The sequence below is a fragment of the Bos indicus genome, chromosome 19 (genome assembly GCF_029378745.1).
Source record: "Bos indicus isolate NIAB-ARS_2022 breed Sahiwal x Tharparkar chromosome 19, NIAB-ARS_B.indTharparkar_mat_pri_1.0, whole genome shotgun sequence".
Lineage (NCBI taxonomy): Eukaryota > Metazoa > Chordata > Mammalia > Artiodactyla > Bovidae > Bos > Bos indicus.
This window is the reverse complement of record NC_091778.1, coordinates 39,660,505-39,682,870: the sequence shown is the minus strand read 5'-3', so window position 1 is coordinate 39,682,870 and position 22,366 is coordinate 39,660,505. Positions and strand designations below refer to the sequence as shown.

General features: G+C 50.7%; 1 protein-coding gene across 2 annotated transcripts; it reads right to left on the bottom strand.

Annotated features, from left to right (window-relative positions):
* Nucleotides 1-5,050: 5,050 nt before the first annotated feature.
* On the bottom strand, nucleotides 5,051-14,543 carry COPZ2 (COPI coat complex subunit zeta 2). 2 transcript variants are annotated; one of them, XM_070773347.1, is made up of 9 exons: nucleotides 14,407-14,543; nucleotides 13,681-13,755; nucleotides 11,983-12,064; nucleotides 11,197-11,288; nucleotides 10,694-10,749; nucleotides 9,920-9,997; nucleotides 7,958-8,009; nucleotides 7,323-7,361; nucleotides 5,051-5,380 (listed from the first exon to the last, which is right to left on the bottom strand). In XM_070773347.1, exons 1-9 carry the CDS (start codon nucleotides 14,515-14,517, stop codon nucleotides 5,333-5,335), a joined length of 633 nt encoding a protein of 210 aa, XP_070629448.1. In that variant the 5' UTR covers nucleotides 14,518-14,543; the 3' UTR covers nucleotides 5,051-5,332. The 2 variants fall into 2 exon arrangements, with proteins under 2 accessions (XP_070629448.1, XP_070629447.1); XM_070773346.1 differs by lacking the exon at nucleotides 5,051-5,380 and adding an exon at nucleotides 5,387-6,685.
* Nucleotides 14,544-22,366: the final 7,823 nt, after the last annotated feature.

Below are 22,366 nucleotides of genomic sequence, written 5' to 3'. Positions count from 1 at the left end.
GATGTATGTCTGTTTTTAGAGTGGATGTAGGTGAGGGTGATAAGGGGGCACCAAATACATAAGCTATAAAGTGGATTTATTATTTTTAAATTTTTTTATTGAGGCATAGGTGATGTATAATGTTACAGAAGTTTCGGGTGTACAACATAGTGATTCACAACTTTGAAAGATTATACTCCATTTATACTTATGATAAAACATTGGCTGTATTCCCTGTGCTGTACAATATGTCTTTGTGGCTTATTTATTTCATACCTAGTAATTTGTACCTATTAATCATCTGCCCCTATTTTACTCCTCCCCCTTTTCCTCTCCCCACCGGTAATAACTGGTTTATTACTTTACATTTTTTATTATTTATTTATTTTATTTAGGCTGTGCTGGGTGCTGGTTGCTGCGTGGGCTTTCTCTAGTTGCAGAGAGCAGGGGCTGCTGTCTGTGTGTGGTGCCCAGGCTTCTCACTGCAGCAGCTTCTCCTATTGTGGAGCACCCGCTCTAGAGCACATGGGCTCAGTTGTTGTGGCACACGGGCTTAGTTGCCCTGCGGTATGGGGGAAATCTTCTCAGACCAGGGATCGAACCCGTGTCCTCTGTGTTGGCAGGCAGATTTTTAACCACTGGACCACCAGGGAAGTCCAGTTTATTACTTTTTTAATACACCATTCAGAACAGAAATGTTCAATCATTTTCCCTAACGAAACGGTCCTTTTGGAAGCCCTTTTGTGGAATGATTGCCTGCAATTATCTAAATTAATTCAAAAGCACTAACTCTTCAAATTCTGAGTGGACTTGATTTTTGCAAGCTGTTTGGTGACAAGATGTGCAATCAAGCTGGATGGCACTGTTTAGATAAAGAATGGAAAGGGACCATAATGAAATGACTGCCTTCTGTGGGTCTTATGCTGACCCTAAATTCTTATTTCCCTTTTCGATGAGCATTCCATATTGCTGGCAGAGTTCTTTGCTTAAAATACTGAGCTGGTATCACTTAACTGCTTCAAAGTCTTTAATGGCTCCCCATCACCTTCGGGGAGAAGGCAGTGGCACCCCACTCCAGTACTGTTGCCCGGGAAATCCCATGGACAGAGAAGCCTGGTGGGCTGCAGTCCATGGGGTCACACAGAGTCGGACACGACTGAAGCGACTTAACAGCAGCATCACCTTCAGAATACAAACCAGACTCTGTGGTCCAAGAGCAGTGGGCAGTGGAGTCAGTCAGACCAGCCTGGGTTTAAATCTCACCTGTGCCCTGAGGCAAACTATCCCAAATCCTGGGCCCTCAGTTGTAAAAATAAATCTAACAGCATCTACTTGGTAAGCCTGTTTTGAAGACAGTAGGATTTCTAAGGAACACAGATTAGTCAACTCAGTAAATGGCAGTAATTAGTTAGCATGCCATTCAACGCTGCCCTTGATCCCGTCACAACCTGTTTAGTGAGGAGTTTCAAGTCTGAACATATCCAGGCCTCCCCACAGAGATTTGCATCCTCCATTTCAGCTACATGTGCCTACCCGCAGTTCCCTAGACAGATTCTCTTCCGCTTTGCTTTGCTTACACTATTTCTCCCTTTACGGTGTCTCTTTCTCCAACTTCTTTCTGCCAAATACTACAAAACATAGTCTCTTGTGTCAACGTTTCTAATTGCTTTCAAGATGAACTGGAACAGCCAATTAGTAAATGTCTATTGAAATGACTTATTTCAAAAGAAACGTTATTTTACTTTTATTATTATTATTTGTGTTAATACTGCTTTTCTTACTGAAGAGCCTGTTCTGAGGGATAGCCCACTGGTCTGTATGTACAATATAAGGTCCACACATGTTTCACAATAACTCTCATTTCTGTGGCTCCTCATGGAAGATATTTTCCAGTTTTAGTTGATAGAGATGAGGAAGAGATTAGGAAACAGATGAGGACCATACAAATGTTGATGACAGGGTACAGTATGGCAGCCATTTGATTAATTTTTCTTTTGTCATGAAGTACGACTTACCTACAGGAAAGAACAAGTCTTAAGCACAAACTGAATTTTTAACACCATTCAGATCAAAATAAAGAACACAATTTGATTGCAAAAGGTATTTCTACCTTGAAATATCTGTCATCCCTTTTCTCCTTTCAAACCTCCACCCCACCCCACTGCCACCTCTGGGCCCAGTCACTTGCCTATCAGTCTCTGTCCTCTTCTTTCCCTACTGCCTGGCTCCTGGCAAACACTCAAATATTTGAGTGAACGAAAGGAATGCGCGAATATCGTTAAATGATGGAGGCCCATGGAGTGAAAGTGAGGTCCGTAGGGTTGTGCCCAAAATGCTTTGGGTAAATGATTCAATTTTGCCTACATCAGGTTCCGGAATTAGAGAGTATCTATGAGAAATCAGGGGTAAGATTTTTTTTTTTTTTCTCTCTGTAGAGTTTAAAGGGAGATTAAGAGCACAGAAAGTTTGATCCTTTAACGCGATCTCCAGCTCATTCACCAACCCACTCCCAGGCCTGTCTGGTCCTGCTTTTGACAAACTGAGCCACGAAGCAGACACCCACCCGGCCGAGGTCCAGTCAGCCGGGAGCCATCCATCACTGTCTGGATACGGGCCAATCAGACCAACTCAGCCTTCCTGCCAGCCAATGGCCGGAAAGCCGGGGACTGCCGGCTCAGTGTAGTATAAAGAGGGGTCCAAGGGCCTGGCGGTACTACCTCTGTGTCCCTAGCTCGGTCTAGGTGTGGATAGCGTCCCCCCCTACATCTGAGCCCCGGGCCAGTGTTTCAGTGTGCGCCCTCCGGCTGGGTTACTGACGTCCCCGGTGCCAATTCACAAAAGGAAATGGGGGCGCCCTGAAGTCCCTTACCCACAAATACTCGAGACCCGCGGGGTAGCCCACGAGGGCAGAAAGGAGCCCAGGGGTTGAGAGCAGACGGCGCCCCGACCCTAGCGTGCTGCGCGCCTCAGACCGCGCTCACACGGGAGAGCGGGGGAGGCAGGGCCAGCGGAGAGAACTTCCAGACAACCAGGCCCGCGGTTCTGGCGGCTCCGCGAGGCTGCGGGCGCCGAGAAGGAGCTGGGGGTGCAGTAGGCCTGTCCGCCTCAGCCCTGGGAGAGCCAGGCCTGCAAACTTGGGAGTCCCGGACCCCCATTCTGCCGGCGCTCCCCGGACCTCCCCGATCCCCTCCCACCAACCGAGGTTCCGCGCAACCGTCTGAGCTGCCCCCTCCCCGCCGCGGGTGTGGGTCGGCTGCTTCGCTGCAGCCCCCCTCCCCAGAGTCCTTTGGCCATAAAGGGCAAGGACACCTCTCTGGTTGCCTCTCCGCATTACCACGGCCCCTCTACTCATTCCTCCTAACCCAGTGTAGTCCCTGTGTGGGCGAGGGGGTCGGACGACCCTAGGATTGGGAGCGTGGGAAAGCCGCCTCTTTTCAGCGGTCCCGGCTCTGCAGAAATTGTCGTAAACACTTTAACTTTTCAGAGCCTCGGTGTGCTTGTCAGTAAAATGGGCAAGCACCGCATAGTCCACAGTATTCGGTGAGCCAGTTTGTGTGAAGTGCCGGGCCTTCCCATTCCAGTCCCTGCACAATTGAAATTGCAGGACCCAACTGGGCGCGAAGGGTTACTAGGAAGCGAATTTGCCCCTCCGGTTCTTGCGGTCATTTAGAGGCGGTGGATGGAGCCGGACACCGGATGAAGCCGAACATTAGCCAAAGTATTTCTGGAAAATCTCTCATTTCCCGTCGCCACACTGGCCCCTGAACTCTACAGCACTTAACTGCACAGTTTTTTTTTTTTTTTCTTTTTCAGGGTTGCATTATTTATTGGAATGGTTGTGTACAAAGTGTTTATAATCTGTTTGTTTATGTAACTATTATTTTCTCTAATTACAAAAGTAGGCAGGCCCATTTACAAATATCCATTGTAGAGAGTTTTTTTTATAATGTAGGACTTGCCGACACGCAGGGACTGCTTCTACTAACACCCAGGGTCTATCATTTTCAGCAGCGGCAGGCGGAAATTCATGAGCAGTGCCTGCAGCGGAGCTCGCAGGGCGGTTCCCACCCGCTGGTTGCTAGGGCACGGCCCTGCCGCTGAATTTGGAGGCTAGCGATTAACTCGCGGGAGCAGGGGTCTGTCCCACCCTGGGGGCGGAGTTAGTAGGGGGCGCGGGACTCGGAGGGAGCGCGTTCCCCGCCTTTCCCTCCAGGTGGCGCTATAGGATCGTGGATAAAGTCGCGGGACCCGGCTCCCCGCGGCGGTGGGCGCCTAGGGGCGGAGCCAAGGCGGGGCGTGAACTTGCATCTGCAGTTGGCTCTGGATCTGGGGAAACTAGCGATCCCGGGCCCAAAGTTATCGACACTCTGAGGGACTTCTGTACGCCACGCAGAAAAGGGAAAAGGGGGAGGTTCTGGAACAGGGAGAGAGAAGAGGAGTCGTGACCCCCGAAAGTCACTCGATCTTTCTCATCTGCCTATAGGATCCCTCTCCTGTACCTGCAATTCTTCTCACCCTCGGGCGCGCTAGGTGCTCTGGACACAAATGCAAGGTGGGAGCTGGGTCGGTGTCTCCTCACCCCTAATATCTGGGCCTAGCCAGGCTTGCAGCGCTCTAGTACCCAGGGTATATGCCAGCATTGGATTTCCGCGGCAACTTCCCGGGCAAGCCAAGAAAAACAGGCGTGCTGTTCCTCAGTTTGTCCAGAGGAAACCTTTACGCCCTTCCCTTCTGGAGACTGAGAATGGAAAAAGTGAGTTGAAGAATCCCAGTGCGGCCACCACGTGTAGTATCTTTTGCTCTTTTCTTCCCAAATGCACCATTTCTCCCATTGTGACTTTTTCACCCTGTCACAATCATACCTAGCCCTCCACACCACGTACAGGGCCCCAGTGTCAGTGACGCACCGCCTCACTTAAGTTAAATCGTCTCCTTTCCCTTCACCCACTTCCTCCCCAATCACACAGCCACAAAGATACACCTAGTATTGGGCATCCGGAAAATGCCACAGAGTGCAGAAGCCCTTATCAGAACACACACACACTTTCCAGGGCAAAAGAGAAAGAGACCATTGGCAGGAGACAAAAGCAGGTTTATTTGGGCTCTGGGGCCAGGGATGCCTAAGGTGTGAGTTAAGGCAACTCAGCTGGTTGTCAATGCCCAAAGGGCAGGCCAGGGGAGGGAGAAGGGGTGACTCAGTATTGAAGCCAAATCTCTGCATTTCAAGTCCCTGGCCGGAGACCTCGGGAGTCAGTTCTGGGAGGGCATGGGTTTCTAGTGTTCCCTGGGGTCTCTGTGCTTTTGCTAGGATTGGGGGAATGGTCTGGGGGCAGGAGCCTTGAATGCACAGCCTTCATTTCAGTAACGACCATTTAATTTGTTCCTTGGCAGACTGAAGAACCTGGGGAGGGCGGGGTGTGGAAGGTTGAGAGAATTACTGGGTGGAATTCAAGTACATTAAGAGTGCAGTGGCGGGTGGGGGGGATACATGTCCTGGCGATCCCCAGTCACTAGGTGGCAGCAGCTCATCTCTGCCTGCTTTAAGGGGGGCTGGGCCATCAAGACGGAAAGAGCCGCCCAAACTGGCTGCAGCCAGCAACCAGCCCAGATGGGAGCTGGCCCAGCCTGCCCTCTGTTTCCAGCATCTGCAGCCCTGGGTGTGGCAGCAGCCTTGTCTCCCCCACACCATGCCATGCAAGCTTCCACCCGCAGTGCCACGTCCAGGCAGAGGCGGGCCCAGGCCTGACACTTCCTGTGCCCAGACACCTCAGCAAACCCCTAGCTCTAGCTTTGGCTGGCAGTAAGTCCTCAACACCCCACCCCAAGCTGCTGCTGATGTGGCACAGCTGGCAAAGGGCTCCTGGGCAGGCTCTGCAGAAGGCCACCTGCACTCAGATGTGTTCACTTTCATATCCTGCTGCGAAACCACCTCAGCCCCACATTTACACAGATCCATGCAACTGTGCACACACCATGCAAACACGGTGCAGACCCCACCTATGTCCCTTAGATTGTCCCTCCAGCCATCCAGCCTCACTCCCACCGCAAGAAGGCTGATCCCACACTGTATGTCCCTTCTTCCTGCCCACTCCCCCTCCTCTCTCAGGGACAGCCTGGACCTGGAGTTCTCCTGCAGTTCTCAGTAAAGATCTACCTTTCTCCTTATTTCGTCTCCCATTCACTACCTGCACATCCCTTGGTGTTTACTCAAGAATTCCATTAAAAGTGCTATGTCTTCATTCTTTCCCCCATGGAAAACAGGATGTATGCCAAGAGCTTTCCATGCTTTAGCTCGTCTAATTTTCATAATAACTCTATAAGGAGTGTCCTGTGATTATGCGAGGCCCAGAGAGGTAGAATAACTTGCCCTAGGCCACCCAGCTTGTAGGTGGTAAGGCAGATGCGTCCTTTGGATGACTCACACCAGCGCCCCTGTTCTTATCTGCTCTGCTCATTGCCCCTTAACTTCTTTAGCCCTTAAAGTTGCCATGTGGCTGCATTCATCTCATCAGGGTAGGAGGAGGCAAGGAGAACTGGGAAGGGAGAGGCCACGTGAGCATGAAGGGCAGGTACAGCAAAGGGCACCACACCTGGAGCCCCACACTGAATGGCATGGGCCCATCTCAGCGTTGGCCACTACAGCACGAGGTAGTTAGTGCCAGGGCAGGAAGCTCCATAAAAGCAGGATTAGTCTGGGCAGAGAGACCTGCGGGCAGACAGAATGGAGGTCAAGCCTGACAAGTAGGAAGTTTGAGCAGCCGGGAAACCAGTCAGGCCGTAGATTTGGAAACCTCAGCCCTATCCCACATGCACCATCAGATAGGACCATGCAGGGGACTGGCGGGCATGGACTTTTCCACACTCAGGGACAAGGTGCAGCCCAAACTGGTTGTGCCAGCGGTGAGAATGAGATCCCACGGTGGATTTAAGTGTCCCTTAACAACCTCAGTGTGGACCCTAAAGAGCAGGGGTGAGGGGTTAGAAGAAAACTCCTATTTGGGATCCTTTCCAGAGGCCTGAGCCCCCACACTGCTTGGGGAACAAGTGACCCAGCCATCTCCAGCGTGGGTAGCTCCTCCTGGGCTTTGACCCAACTATACCCAGCTAGGAGATAAGGTGAACTGCTGGGAAGGCATCATCATTTATTAATACCCAAGCTCCACATTACCATGGGGACCCTGGCAGCCTCCAGTGGACTGTCTCCAAGAGGTGGCCTGACACAGTCATCCCTTCCCTCCTGCATCCCTGACTTCTCTGCCTGGAGAGCCCCACTGGGTCCCCCTGGGATGCTCTGTTCTCCTCCCTCTAGCCCATCTCTGGCCAAGGAGATGGAGAGGGCCTACCTGGGCCACACTGTGTTCCGTCAAGCCGCTGTCATCCGCCTATGGGGGAAGCAGAATCAAGGTGGTCAGGCCAGGGCAAGGGTAGCGGGTGACGAAAGACAGGTGAGAGAAAGGGGCTTGTGGGTGGTGAGCGGATGCTGTGATCAGGGGATCCAGAACTGCATGTGTGTCACTTAGGGGAAGTTCTAGAGCCCTTGGAAACCAGCATCCTCAGGGATGTCTCTGGGACACGGTGGGTGGAGAGTGTGGGGGATTAAAATGACCTTCTCATCCAGACATGAGAAGCCAAACTGGGTGGGGAGATTCCATCTCTTCCCCTCCAAGGCCAAGTTCAAGGCAAGGCAGCCACCAGGTGTCTCTGTGAGGATTTATTTATTTCCTCAGTCTGTACTTCCCCCCAGGGAGGAGGGTAAGGTATTTGTAATTGGCCAAGGGAAGAGGACAGAGATCTCTTTTACTGGCTGACATCCCTCCAAACTGCTGCTCCCCTCCAGAAGTGCATCAACCCAGTGGCTGCTTCTGCTAGAGGAGCTTGGGTTCCCTTTGCCCAGACACAGGGAAGACAGGAAGTACAGACGATGGGAAGGGGAGCCTGGAGGAGATGGGAGTAAGGGGGGATGCAGGATGACTCTTACCCTAAAATTCACTTTCTGGATCACTTGCTGGGGGTCACTTTCCAGAATCACGCTACAAAGTGAGAGAAATGAGGAGGAAAATCAGCCCCATGCCTTCCTTGGACTCTGCTCCCTGCTAAGCCCTTTGCTTCCCTGCCATATTCTGCAACATCCCCGCTCCAAGGTACTTGGCCCACCCATACTCCTCAAGCCAGAACTCTCCCTCACCACGGAGCCCTGATTCTCACATACTTTGTCATCACTGGGCAAACACTTGAGAGATCAGGCCAGGGTAGTCCAGTCTAGATCGATCAAGTTGTCAAAAGCAGGGGCTCAAAAAGTGAGAGCTCTACAAAGTTCACTTCACCTCTGGGATGAAAGGTTGGATTCAGAAGCAGTGAAGGAAGAGAAGCCCCCTGGGGTTCCTATCTGGTTTCACTATTATTTTCTGCCATGGGGTTGTGCTATACGTGAAAGAAAAGGAGCTGCAAAATCAGAATCTACCTTCCCTTTTTTTTTAACTTCCCTTTTGACAGACCCAATTATGGAGGCATTTCTCGGCTAGTTGGCACTCTTTGATGATGCCCTGGGGGGTGTGCAGGGGGAAGAGTTGGTCACTGTGGGTGAGAAAGGGTCCACAGGAACTGAGTGACCGCTCCTCCTCACCCAGTGAGCCTCCTATAGGGCAGAAGGAAGTGAGAGACCTTCTCTCAGGCTCATCACAGGGGCACCTGTAGCCTGAAGTCCCTCACGAGAGGTCCTTTACAGCGACCATTCCAGGCCAAGGTTCAGGACCAAATGTTGCTTCCACGAATGCTTCCCTGTTTTCTAGAGGTACAGATGGGAAGCTGATAAAACTTACAATCTCCCTTGTGAAAGCCCTGCACCTCATTTTATATTTGTAACTGTGTTTCTTGAAGAAGTTCCACACCAAATTTTATATACAACTTTTATATTCCACAAAACCTGGTCTTATTTCCCTCACTGTTGGGTCCTAGCAATTAGCACAAGGCCTTGCAACAGCAGCAGCAGGCAGTCAACAGACAAAGAGGAAAGGAGGGAGGGGTGGAGGGAAGAACCCCACAGCACCCCATGTCCCGGGGCCCCTGTCCCCCAGCAATGTGCATCAGTGCCACGGGAAGAGCACAATCTCTGGAAACATGCACAAGTTTTAGATCCTGGCCCTGCCATCCCCTAGTCATGTAACCTTCGGCAAGTCACTTAAATCTCTGAGCCTCTGTTTCCTCATCCATTAAATGCATGTAATCACAGGCATGTGGATGTCTCACAGGTGATCCGTTTCCATTATCCTTTGCCCCAGAGCCAGAACTTCTTTTTCTCCCTGAATATTGCCCAATCCCCCCTTGGAAATTCACTAACCAACCTCTCATAAGAGCTCCCAGCTTCCTAAGACTATAATCTTACACCAATAAGAGGAGATAAGATTTACTGAAGGAGAACTATGAACTTCACCTGCATCACCTCATTTAATCCCACATCCTTTGAGGCAGTTTCCTTATTGTCTCCATTTCAAAGCTGGGGAAAGGAAGGAAAATAAACAGCTAGCCCAGGTCATGCATGCAGTCGATGCTAGAGTGAACCTCTAAGAGCAAGAGGTGTAGCTGCCGCAGGGCTCTGCCTGAATGAAGTCTTTCCAGGAAGGGCGGGTGTCTGTGTTGCCTGCTTCTCCTGGGCATTGGAGAGCAAACCATTCCCTCAAAACCTTGCCTGGTCAACAGTCAGCCATAGTTTGACATCAGATTACTTTCTTGTGTGCTTGACTTTGGCTAACATTGAAGTCAACTTCCATCATCATGAGTGGGCTTGGGGGATGGGATCACAGGGAATATGCTGGAGAAAGGGAGGGAGAAGCTGGCCAGAGAGCCAACAACATGCTCGGTGCAACCTAGAGCTGACGACCCTCAAGGCCACCTCCCACTGTGAAGGTTCCTGACTAGTCCCTTTTCCTCTCCCACTCCTCACCCGCCATCCACAATCTCATCCACCACCAGGAAGGCTCCGTCCATGTTCTCTAGCAACCAGCGCTTCTCCACGTTCTTCCTGAAAGAAGACACAGCTCTGGAACCTCCCTGTGGCATGGCCGGGAGGAGCCAGGTCCTTGCCTTAGTGAGGTGGACCTGCTCTCTCCAAAGACTGCCTCATTCCGCACCCTCCAGCCCCTGTCCCCCCACAAGTACAGGGAAGGAGAATGTCAAGGGGAGTGAGGGTGGCACCTGGGCAAGGGATTCCTGAGCAGAGGACAGGTCTGCTTCCTTCGGCCCCTCATGCTCAACTCTACCCACGCTGCCCCCGCCGCTTTGGGCACTGATCCTATTTCCACCCTAAAGCACTTCAGGTACTACAGCGCTATTGTAGTTACACATGTCGACTGTGAACACTTATTTTTGGTTATCCGAGTTTGATTTACCCAGGCCATGTTCACTGGAGAAGATACCAGATCACTCAAAGGGAATGGAGGGAAAATCACCCTGAGCACCAAGTCAAAAAACCTTGAGCTTGAATCTTGGTTCTGATATAAACAACCTGTAACCTCAGGCAAATCACTTAGCTTCTCCAGACTTCATCCTCTGGCCATACCATTGTTTGATCAGGTAAAGGGCAGGGGCCTTGCAGGAAGTTGCTCTGGCTCCAGATTTCATCTTGTGGAGACTTAAGGAAAAAGCAGGGAACCATCCTGCCTGTGATGTACCAAGGTCTGGGGGATGGGAGCCTTGGAGGACAGAGGACCTCACTCACCTTAGGACGTGGTTCAGGGACTCAAACAGGCAGGTGAGAACAGACATGAGCATCAGCTGGTGAGGAGTGGATATGGGAGGAGGAAAACAAGAGAGACTGAGGTTGAGAAGGCCAGAGGAAACCTCAGAACCTGACTGTTGGACAGCTGCCCCTCTCTAGGGAGGATAAGGCTGGAGCCTGGCTGCAACTTGACCTGAGAGGGTCCCTCCCCGTGTTTGAACTGGGAAGCACTGGAGTGCCTGCTGTAGGACACTGAATACATCCTTCTCCAGTGATGTATAATAGAGACAGAAGCTCCCGGCAGAGGACTCCTTCTGGTACCCAAGGAATCTGAGGGGTATCATGGATATGCATTGTTCCAGAAAGAACCATTCTGGAGGCTTCCAGTTCCCCAGAGTCTAGAAGCAGGGATACCAAGGGTGAGCCGCCCAGCTTCTACCCCAGACTCCAAGCCACTCCCCCACAGAGAGACCCTCCTTGTCTCCCCAACCTCCTGAATTCACCTCGTTCTCGTAGGATGAGCCCACCACATACAGGAAGAGGTCAATGCTGCTCTTGTAGACAATGGTCATGCCCCCGAAAAATGCAATCTCACCTAGAAGAGAAACGGGGTCTCAGTTCTGGTCACCTCTGCCTGGCCCCTTCTGCCCATCTCCAGCTCTGCACCTCTCCCCCTATTTCCTTCTTCTTCCCAAGAACACTTGCAAAGGAAATTCCAGTCCAGCCCAGTGGTTAGGACTCTGTGCTTTCATTGCCAAGGGCCGGAATTCAATCCCCAGTCTGGGAACCAAGATCTCACAAGCAGTGGCCAAACAAAAAAAGAACCCTTGCAAAGACTAGAACCCTTGGAAAGACGGGCACTAGGGACACTGCCATTGGGCTACTCTGTGTCCCTGCTCCAACCCTCTACTTCATTCCTAGCACCTGACTGCCTCACTCTGAGAAGTCAACAAACCTGGTTTAAGGCTGACCTTTCACCCACATGTGCAATGCCTCTGACCCCCAGGCTGGCGGTGGTCTCTTCCACTGAGAGGACTCCAGGCATGCCAGAAGCAGGTAGGTGGGAGCAGATGGCGGTAGTGGGTGGGTGTGTGTGTGTGCTGGTGATGGGGAGGAGGGTGAAGGTTCACCAGAAGGGAAAAGGGAACAGCTGGGAAGGGGAGGAAAAAGCACCTCTGAAGAAAAGTGAATGGCCTGTGGGCACGTGAGGCCGACAGGGACAGCTGCGTCCAGGCGGAGATGACGGTGTGCATCTGAGGGTTCTGTGCAAGGAAGAGGAGGACACTTACTGTCAGTTCGGCTGGTCTTGTTGAAGACGTTTTTCTCGAAGGCCATCTGCTCTTTCATGGAGGGGAATGTGTCATCATAATACTAGGAGGAAAGGAAGGAGAAAAAGTGACAGCCGTTCCACAGGATCTGGCTCCTCCCTGGATGGGTGGCAGGGTGCTGGCCAAGTGGGACTCTGCTGCCATGCCCCCTCTCCTCTTGACTGCCCTCTACGCCTGTCTGCTATTTCCCCCTAAACACAAATTCTGAGCAAAGAAAGTCATAAAAAGTAGAGGAATTTTGAGGCCTGCTTTTGGAGTCCTGTCCTGATTTCTTGGAGGCCTTTGTGCATTCAGCAGATGGCTTGGGGCGGTCACTAGGCCACATTGTTTCTACACTAACCTGAGTCTACAGGAAAGAAGGCAGAGCCAGGGGCTCTTTACCACAATAATATCATAACAGCTATTTTATTATCCACATTATATGGATGGGGTAACTTCCCTGACACCTCACAGTTTAAGGGACAGAGCTGGGATGCAATGCCAGTGATGGTCTGACTTCAGACAGGATTATGGTGAAGATCCCCTGAGAAGGAAATGGCAACCCACTCCAGTATTCTTGCTTGGGAAATCCCATGGACAGAGGAGCCTGGTGGCTACAGTCGCAAGAGTTGACATGACTTAGCAACTAAACAACAATGACAACTATGGTGAAGATGAACTCTCTAAGGGAGAGTTCCTGGCACACACTGCCTAACGAAATCAATGTTGTTTTGTTGGGTTTGATAAGACTCTCTCTCTGACTCAGTTCCTGCATTTGCACATGGATGTGATCTGCCAGGAGGAGGCCCTGGAACCTCTGGTTGCTGAGCTACCTCTGACCATCTGCTAGGGCAAGGGACGGTCAGCTCAGCTTCCATTTTATGAATGTAGATTTTGCCATCTAGTGCCCCATCTGCAGGCAAATTAGTGGTCTCCCTGCCAGCCACTGTTGTGGTCAACAGGCTCACTGCAATGTCATGAAGACAAAAAGTTTCAGCCTAAACAATCTAAAAAGTCTACATTGCATTTCATAGCTAGTTTAGGTGTCACAGCCCCACTATAGTTAATTGTGTTGATGGTAGGTATTTATTTTTGGATCATTCTAGTTTGGTTTGTCCTGGCCATGATCACTAGCATATTTACCAGATAACTGAATAGTTGGTGCAGAGAAAATCATCCTCCTGAGCTTCAAGTCAAAATAGCCGAGTTTGGATCCCTCGCTCTGATATTAGTACCTGTGACTCCAGGCAACTCTAGCTTTTCTAGACTACCTTTTCCTCATTTATGAAAGAGTTGGATTAAAATCTGGGCTATAAAATCCTATCTGTTCTAAATCCTTAGTGTTTACCAAGCTGTAAAAGCAAAGCAGAGGGTACTTGTTCAGAATTGGGGGACCAGGAATCCAGGGTCCCAGGCCAGTGTAAAGGACGGTGAGAAGACATTCTGGGGAACATGAGTAGAAACAGAACAGACAGCCCCTCCCCGCTTTGGGAGCCAGCAGTCTGACAAGGCAGGAGGATGGACAGGATGACCTTTGGAGGGGTCTCAGCTGGGCTGCTCTGTGTTGCAGAGCCCACAGTGGGGTCTCTCCTGCCAGGTGAGTCAGCTGGGTGGGGACTTCTGGACTTGGGCCTGTGGCACAGTGTCTTCAGGGGCCCTCCGGTGAGGGTGGGAGGTTACCTTGGCCAGCAGGCGGTGTCCGTCATTATCTAGGATGAAAACGGCCTTGATAGTGTAGAGGGAAGGTTCCTGCAACTGACACGGGGGAGAGCTTTGTTGGCCCCTAAGCCAGCGCAGACCCGTGTCATTGGCTCTACGGGATCTGCTGATCCCAGGAGTCCATCCTCAGGCCAGCGACCCCAGCCCCAAAAGTCCACAGCTGGTTCCGGCCCAACCCTATGCCACATGGACCACTCCGGTTCCCGCTCCCTTCCCAGGCAGATATCCCACTGCAGGCCCCGGGTGGGCGCTGTGCCCATTGGGTGCAGAAGGTCCGTCCGGGCCCAAGTTCTGTCATGCACTGACTGCTCCAGAGCCCGAGTCGGAGTGTATCACAGAACCTGGGCCGGGGGGACAGCGGCGCCGAGCTCCTCCAGCGGCCCCCGGCGCCCTGGCCCGTCGGGCTCCAGAAGCACACACGTCAGCCCGCCGCCGGGGCGGCCCCGCGCTCCCTAGCCCTCCGGGAGAGACGCAATCCAGCCCGGCCGAGTCGTCCCCCGCCCGCTCCGACAGCTCCAGAACTTCGCCCACGCGGACGCCGCACCGGCCTCCTCCCGAGTCAGCGCGGAGGAACTTTTCTGCCGCGCGGGCGCCGCCCCTCCCAGGCCAGTCCCGGCGGCACCAAGTTCCCCGGCGCCCGACCCGTGAGCTGGCGCCCCCCGGCCCCCGGCGCCGCCCGCTCCGTACCCGCAGCCCCGCGGGCTCCCCAGCTCGGGCGGGCGGCGCCGGGCCCCCAGTCGGGGCGGCCGCGGCCCCCTCCCCCGGGTGCGGACGTGGCCAGGCCTCTGGCCGCTGCATTCCGCTCGCTGCCTCGCGCTGACAGCGCCGCCCCGCCCCGCCCCGCGCCCCCCGGGCCGCCGCCGCTCCTCCCCAGCGGCCGCCGGCCTCGCGCCCGCCCCTCTCAGCCCCTCCGCGCGTGTCCTTCCTTTCCCCGAGGCCCTTCCCTCCTCGCCCTCCCTCCTCTCCCTTCCCGCCCTCTCCGCCCTGCGCTCACACCCCAGCTCTCCTCCCCCTGGCTCTCCTTCCCCTCGCCCTCCTCGGCCCCTCAAAGCCCAGAGCTCCTGGCATCCTCAGTTTCTCCCGACCGGCCCCCTTTCCCTCTCCTGCCTTCTCTCTGGCTTGTGGGTTTGGTTTGCACCGACGTCCACAGGCTGCCCTGAGGCCGTCAGAAAGCACAGGCAAAGTCCAGTTTGTCTCTGGACTCCTGGTAGGTACCGTTGGCACAAACACATCAGGTCATCCTTTGGACTTCAGAGACAGGTCCTAGCAGCGGGAGCAGATGAGGACAGCTCTAGAGAGACCCCTCTATGCAGTAGAGTTTCTCCCATGCCTCTCCCGCCACTTGGGGAAGGGGGTCATGGCGCCCGGACACCTCTGCAGACACGGACACAATCTGAAACGAGACAGATACCCAGCAGTTCAAATGTTCCACCTGTGAATGCCATCAGGCTTTGCCATGCTTTGGTTCCTTTGGCCTAGGTATACTAGGTGGTTTAATCACTATGTCGTGTCCGACTCCTTCAAACCCAAAGACTGTAGACCCCCATGCTCCTCTGTCCATCAAGTTTTGCAGGCAAGAATACGGAAGTGGGTTGTCATTTCCTTCTCCAGGATCTTCCCAACCCAGGGATTGAACTCTTATCTCCTGCATCGGAAGCAGATTCTTTATCCCTGAGCCACTGCTGCTGCTGCTGCTCCTGCTAAGTCGCTTCAGTCTTATCCAACTCTGTGCGACCCCATAGATGGCAGCCCACTAGGCTGCTCTGTCCCTGGGATTCTCCAGGCAAGAATACTGGAGTGGGTTGCCATTTCCTTCTTCAATGCATGAAAGTGACAAGTGAAAGTGAAATCGCTCAGTCGTGCCGGACTCCTAGCGACCCCATGGACTGCAGCCTACCAGGCTTCTCTGTCCATGGGAGTCTCCAGGCGAAGAGTACTGGAGTGGGTCACCATTGCCTTCTCTGCCTAAGCCACTAGGGAAACCCATTAAGTATACTAGAGGACTTTAGCTTCAGAATCCTCAAGGCTAGTGGGAAATTAACAGTACTTCAATGGCACCCCACTCCAGTACTCTTGCCTGGAAAATCCCATGGAGGAGGAGCCTGGAAGGCTGCAGTCCATGGGGTTGCTGAAGGTCGGACAGGACTGAGCGACTTCACTTTGACTTTTCACTTTCATGCATTGGAGAAGGAAATGGCAGCCCACTCCAGTGTTCTTGCCTGAAGAATCCCAGGGACGGGGGAGCCTGGTGGGCTGCCGTCTATGTGGTCGAAGAGTCAGACACGACTGAAGTGACTTAGCAGTAGCAGCAGCAGGCATTTACCCATCACTATAGTCAAAATTCTCCAGGTCAGGCTTCAACAGTATGTGAACCATGAAATTCCAGATGTTCAAGCTGGATTTAGAAAAAGCAAAGGAACCAGAGATCAAATTGCCAACATCTGTTGGATCAGCGAAAAAGCAAGAGAGTTCCAGAAAACATATACTTCTGCTTTATTGATTATGCCAAAGCCTTTGACTGTGTGTGTGCGATCACAACGAACTGTGGAAAATTCTTAAAGAGATGGGAATACCAGACCACCTGACCTTCCTCCTGAGAAATCTGTATGCAGGTCAAGAAGCAACAGTTAGAACTGGACATGGAACAACAGACTGGTTCCAAATTGGGAAAGGAGTACGTTAAGGCTGTATATTGTCACCCTGCTTATTTAACTTATATGCAGAGTACATCATGAGAAATGCTGGACTGGATGAAGCACAAGCTGGAATCAAAATTGCCAGGAGAAGTATCAATAACCTCAGATATGCAGATAACACTACCACTTACGGCAGAAAGCAAAAAAGAACTAAAGAGCATCTTGATGAAAGTGAAAGAGGAGAGGGGAAAGGTGGCTTAAAACTCAACATTCAGAAAACTAAGATCATGGCATCTGGTCCCATCCCTTCACATAGATGGGGAAACAATGGAGACAGTGACAGACTATTTTCTTGAGCTCCAAAATCACTGCAGATGGTGACTGCAGCCATGAAATTAGAAGAAGCTTGCTCCTTGGAAGAAAAGCTATGACCAACCTAGACAGCATACTGAAAAGCAGAAACACTACTTCGCCGACAAAGGTCTGTCTAGTCAAGGCTATGGGTTTTCCAGTAGTCATGTATGGATGTGAGAGTTGGACTATAAAGAAAGCTGAGTGCTAAAGAATTGATGCATTTGAACTGTGGTGTTGGAGAAGACTATTGAGAGTCCCTTGGACAGCAAGGAGATCCGACCAGTCCATCCTAAAGGAAATCAGTCCTGAATATTCATTGGAAGGACTGATGCTGAAGCTGAAACTCCAATATTTGGCCACCTGATGTGAAGAGCTGACTCATTTGAAAAGACCCTGATGCTGGGAAAGATCAAAGGTGGGAGGAGAAGGGCACGACAGAGGATGAGATGGTTGGATGGTATCACCTACTCAATGGACGTGTGTTTGAGTAAACTCCAGGAGTTGATGATGGACAGGGAGGCGTGTTGTGCTGCAGTCCACGGGGTCACAAGAGTCGGACACGACTGAGCACCTGAACTGAACTGATAGGCATGCATTTTACAGTTAAACTCTTTAAGGTACATTATATAACTTACACCTATGAGGTTGGTGTTCTCACCCCCATTTTAAGGAAGGGAAACTCAGAGTTTGTGTGATCTTTCAAGATCCTTTAGTTAATCAATAGTTGAGTGGAGGTGGAACCCAGGTTTCAGACCAAGAATTTCTTCTCCACTCTTCCCTTCAGGTCGTCTTATGTTGGGTACCACATTCACTTATCCCCTGTGACTGGGGAATGAGGGTTTCCTCTGCTGAATAGTATCAAGCTATCTCATTTATCTCAGCTTCAATGTCATCACCAAAAGGCCCTAACAACCACCAACTCTAACTTGATAGGTCTTTGCTGTTCCTTTGGGTCTCAGCACCCTACTTCTGTTGTACTTAATTTCTAAATACCATTTTTACTAATTTGTTTACAAACAAATGTGTGGTCCTTCTCTGTACCACGTGTTATGTCCTACAGAAATAATGTGCCTGTGGAATCTCTGGTGCCCCAAACAGGGCCTGGCACATGGCAGGTTCAATGGAACGATATTTTATGTGCTGCACAAATATTTATTGAGTGTTTACCATGTGCCAGTTGCTTTTTTAGTCACTGGGATGCAATAACAGCCAAAGTAAACAAAATCTTTGCTCTCATGGAGCTTATTCAAGTATTTGTGTGCGTGCATTTTTGTGCAATACCCACAGTACACAGATACATGAATAAAATAGTAATGTTTGAATTGGTGATAAGCACCGTGTGAAAAAAGGGGCTTCCCAGGTGGCGATACCCACCTGCCAATACAGGAGATGTTTAAGAGATGCAGGTTCGATCCCTGGCAGGGAGATCCCCTGGAGAACATGGCAACCCACTCCAATATTCTTGCCCGGAGAATTCTCATGGACAGAGGAACTTGGTGGGGTGCAGTCCATAGGGTCACAAAGAGTCGGACATGACTGAAGTTACTTAGCATGCGTGCATACTATGAAGAAAAATTGATCTGGAAAGGGTATCAGGAATGTTAGGGGTTGGGGAGAGGCGGGGAAATTGCCATTTTTCATTAGGGTCATTTGAGAAAGCCTTCAAGGTGACATTTGAGCAAAGAGCTGAAGGAAATGAGGGGAAAAGCCACACAGACATCCGTGGAAACATCTACTGAATGTCTTTTTATGATGATGTAGAAGGCATATCCAGATCTTCCCTGCAGGCTACCAGACTTATAATAATGAACATTAATCAGTGCTATTTGGTATAATGGCGGAAAAGACAGTATTTTGTTTGGATTCCAGATCATCAGACGTTATGTCAGTGATCATGCCAGCTCAATATGTTATTAAAAATCCTGATTTGATTATTTCCATGCTTTAATATTCTGTGACCTAGTCCATTATTAGTTCATGTTTACAAAGACAGCATCCAAAAGCCTCCGGGGCATTTTCTAGCCTCTGTATAGCGGATGGTACCCAAAGTGGGAGAGGGTAAGCTTGCAGGAGAGGAGATCTAGGAAGATCTAGGAAGACTGGGGACTTAGCAGGTGTGACTTCCGGTAGAGAAGAGGGAGGAGTCAGTTACAGGAGACTAGCTGAGAGGACAGAGGGGCTGGGGATGAGAGAGGAGGCCAGGGAGAGAAGCTTAGGAACCACAAAGTCCTCAGCATCACCACCTGGGCTGCTATTGTTAACATCATCTGGACTGCTTTACTGCTTAAGTGCCCTGGGAAATAAGTAAATCCAGAGCGCTCAAATAGAACTTTTCAAGGAAGAGATTTCTGCCAACGATGACTCTTCAGTAAACTCCCTCAAGAGAGAACCTAGGACTCCTTTCCTTCCTCTGATCCCTTTCCCTCCTCAGGGCCCCTCCATCCTGGGGCACCCGTTTAATGGGGGTTCTGTGTAAACATACAAGTTCAGTGTGAATGGTGTTGGGACAATGGCCCCCACAGAACATCACCCAATGAGGACTTTAGTGTAAGGCTGACAGTACTTGGGAAGCATGTGAATGCAACAGAAAAGTTGCTGGAGAGCCTTCTCGGAAAGAAGAAGCCAGAGCTGGGTTCAAAAAGAAAGCAGCTTGCTGTTTCCCGGCTTTCTCCTGCCTTGGGGGTGCGGGGAACAGGTTGTGCTAGGAGGAGGTGCTGCGCGCATCTCTAAGCTGCTGAGGTCAGGGGAGAAGCTGGACTCAGAACTGGTCGTGAAAATACACACACACATGTCCTTGCCCTCTGGAGTCTCCAGGAGGCTAGTGATTCAAATAGGTTTCCCTCTGGGCCTTGGTTGTATCTTGGAGGTAAGACCATTCCATTTCCTCTGACTCACCCTCCTGCTGCCGCATTTCAGTGCTGTCTGTCCTAGGATTTCAGCATCTGTTCTTGTGTGACAAGAAGAAACAGCTCCCTTGGGTAACAGCCTCTCTCTCTCCTTCCTGCTATAATGTCAAGAGGGGGAGGTGTGTGTGCAATGTGAGGTGTGGTTGTATGTGCTTGTGGCATCCTCCAGAGAAAAAACGAAAGCTTCCATCCTTTTTCTACAGGACGAATTTCCAGTTGACCATCTAAGGACAGCTCTCATGTCTTCGACGTTTGGTTTTCTCTGGGATAACCAGGCTGTGAGGTGGGTTGGAGAAAGAGTTGGGCAAAAAAGGTACCTCACCCTTAGCTCTACCCATGCATGAGTGGCTTTATACACAGGATCAGATTTTCAAACTTGGTGAATATGTATATTATCTCCATTTCATCTCAGAGGGCCCAACTAGTAAGTTTTTGAACGCAACCGAGTCTAAAACACCCACTTTCCCCACATCACAATAACACCTCGCTGACTGTGACATGCCACAAAGAGAATTACCCAATGCTGTTTGGGACAACATGGTGAGACATACAAGGACCACTGAACTCAGCTTCATAAAATGTTAGACCAAGATGTGAATGAGCAGGGAAGCATTTTCATTGGATAGGTCCAGGACAAGAACATGTTAGGACTGAGAAAGAACACATCCTAAAGTCAGGTGGTGATTCTAGTCTGTGCCCATGATTAGCACTGCTGTTCTTTTTTACTCAACATGGATTCTTGCTCCAAGCTAGTGATTCTCTACTCTGGCTGCACATAAGAATCACCTAAGGAGCTTTTACAGAATCCTGATGCCCAGGGCTGCTCTGGGAGGCTCTGATTTAATTGGTTGGGGGTGGGACCTGGGCACTGATAATTTTTACAAGCTCCCCAGGTGATTCTAATGTGCAGCCAGGGTTGAGAAGCAATATTCTAAGACAGCGGTGGGAGGGGTACACAGGGAAGAGACCGGCTTGTAGAACCTCTTTTGATGGTTTAATGGTAACAAGCTTGCTAATGATGTTTACCATGTAAGAAAGGGGGCCAGATGTCTGGATTAGCTGGAGAACTAATTGATTTCCTTGCAAAACAGGGTAACATTTAGTGTTGACAGGGTGTAATCCTAGAATCTCTCAAAAGGGCTGTAAGAAAATCTCAGGATTCCCCTGGATTAGTTGGAAGTTGGGGGGGTGGTGGTGAAAAATATTTATATAGGTTAACAACATTTAAAAACATTTTTAAAGAAAGGAAACCACAAGAGAGCAGAAAGATTTGAGTTTCCCCTTTGGGGAAAAAGCAATTCCTGCTATTCCAGAAGAACTAGAGCCGCAGCCAGTCTGCCCTCCCACGTGCCCTTCTCCCAGGGTTTCTTGGCAGAAGCCATCATGGCAGGATGACTGGAGGATGCCTGCACGGTAGAGCTTTCCCCAGGGAGGAAGGTGGGTCAACACAGATATCACTGGGGCAGGAGGGATATCCAGGGATAGCTGGCTTTTTGTATGACCCCAAATTCTTGTGCATTAGAACTAACTAGCTTCCTGGCTTCCCACTGCCTTCTCTCCTGAGCAGCCTGGATTGAGTCTCCTCAGCAGGGCCTGGTTCGACTGGTGGCTCTCAGCCTCTCCCTCAGGGAGTGAGTGCATGCGCTCACTTTTTCCAGTGGGCTTCTCGGTCTGATTTAATGGATATACCAGGACTGATGACACATCGGCACGGGATCTTTCTTTTGCTTCTTGGGTAACTGTCCTGTTAACAGCTGTTTCAGGCAGAGAAAGGGGGGGGGGATGTGGGGGAGAGGGAGGCTTCCTGGGTGAAGAAGGATACACCCTGGATTTTACAAGGTTAATGAGTGGGTTCTGGGAAGGAGGTTTGCACCTGCTCAGACTTGATCTGAAACTCTATAGACAGAGTGGAAGACAAGACAGTCTTTCAATCTCCACTTCCTACATAGAGTACTATTAAATATCCTGGGCGCCCACACCCTGCCAGGCCTCACCACCGGCTGCTGACAGTGTCTCTACATCTCGATTCTCATTAGCCCTTGCAGTGGGCCAGCAATTCTTTCCTTTTTTTCTTCCCACCTTTTCAGTAACCGCTAAGCAGAAAACTTTTTCTGACTATCCCTAGTCACTCTTTAACCAGCAAAACAGTTCCCAATTCAGCTCTTTCCCACTTTACGCTCAAATAATTATTATACACATTTAAACATAGTACTTGAAGCTGGGAGGGAAAAGAGAATGAACAGGATAGTGTGGGCAAAACAAAAGACCTCTCCACACCTCTCCCCACCCCTTCTCTAAGGATGAACGGGGAGCCCCTCCTATCCTCAGTGCCTGCACCTCTCTCCAGACCCAAGACCCCAGAAAGGAGAGAAAGGAAAGGAGACAATGGGTAAGAGGGCAAAACCTGTGAGTGATTAAAAAGTGACCAAGTGAATTAAGGCTTCCACAGTGATGTGAGAATATCACATGTGATGTGCCTGGTGTAGCTTTCCCACCCACAGCTGCCATTTCAATAAACATTTATCTTGATTTCATGTTACTCTTACATGTACTAATGACCTTATTTTTCATCCCAGACACCTGGTACCCTACTGTGCAGCTCAAAAGAAACTTGGAAAATACAGACTGTCCAACACATTCAGTTCTGTTGGTGCTAAGGTTCCCTGACTCCCCCTAGATAAAAGATTGCTCAGTTGTCTTCTCAGAACTGTGTCAAGGTTTAAATTTGTTCTCTATTTGCTATGTCAAACA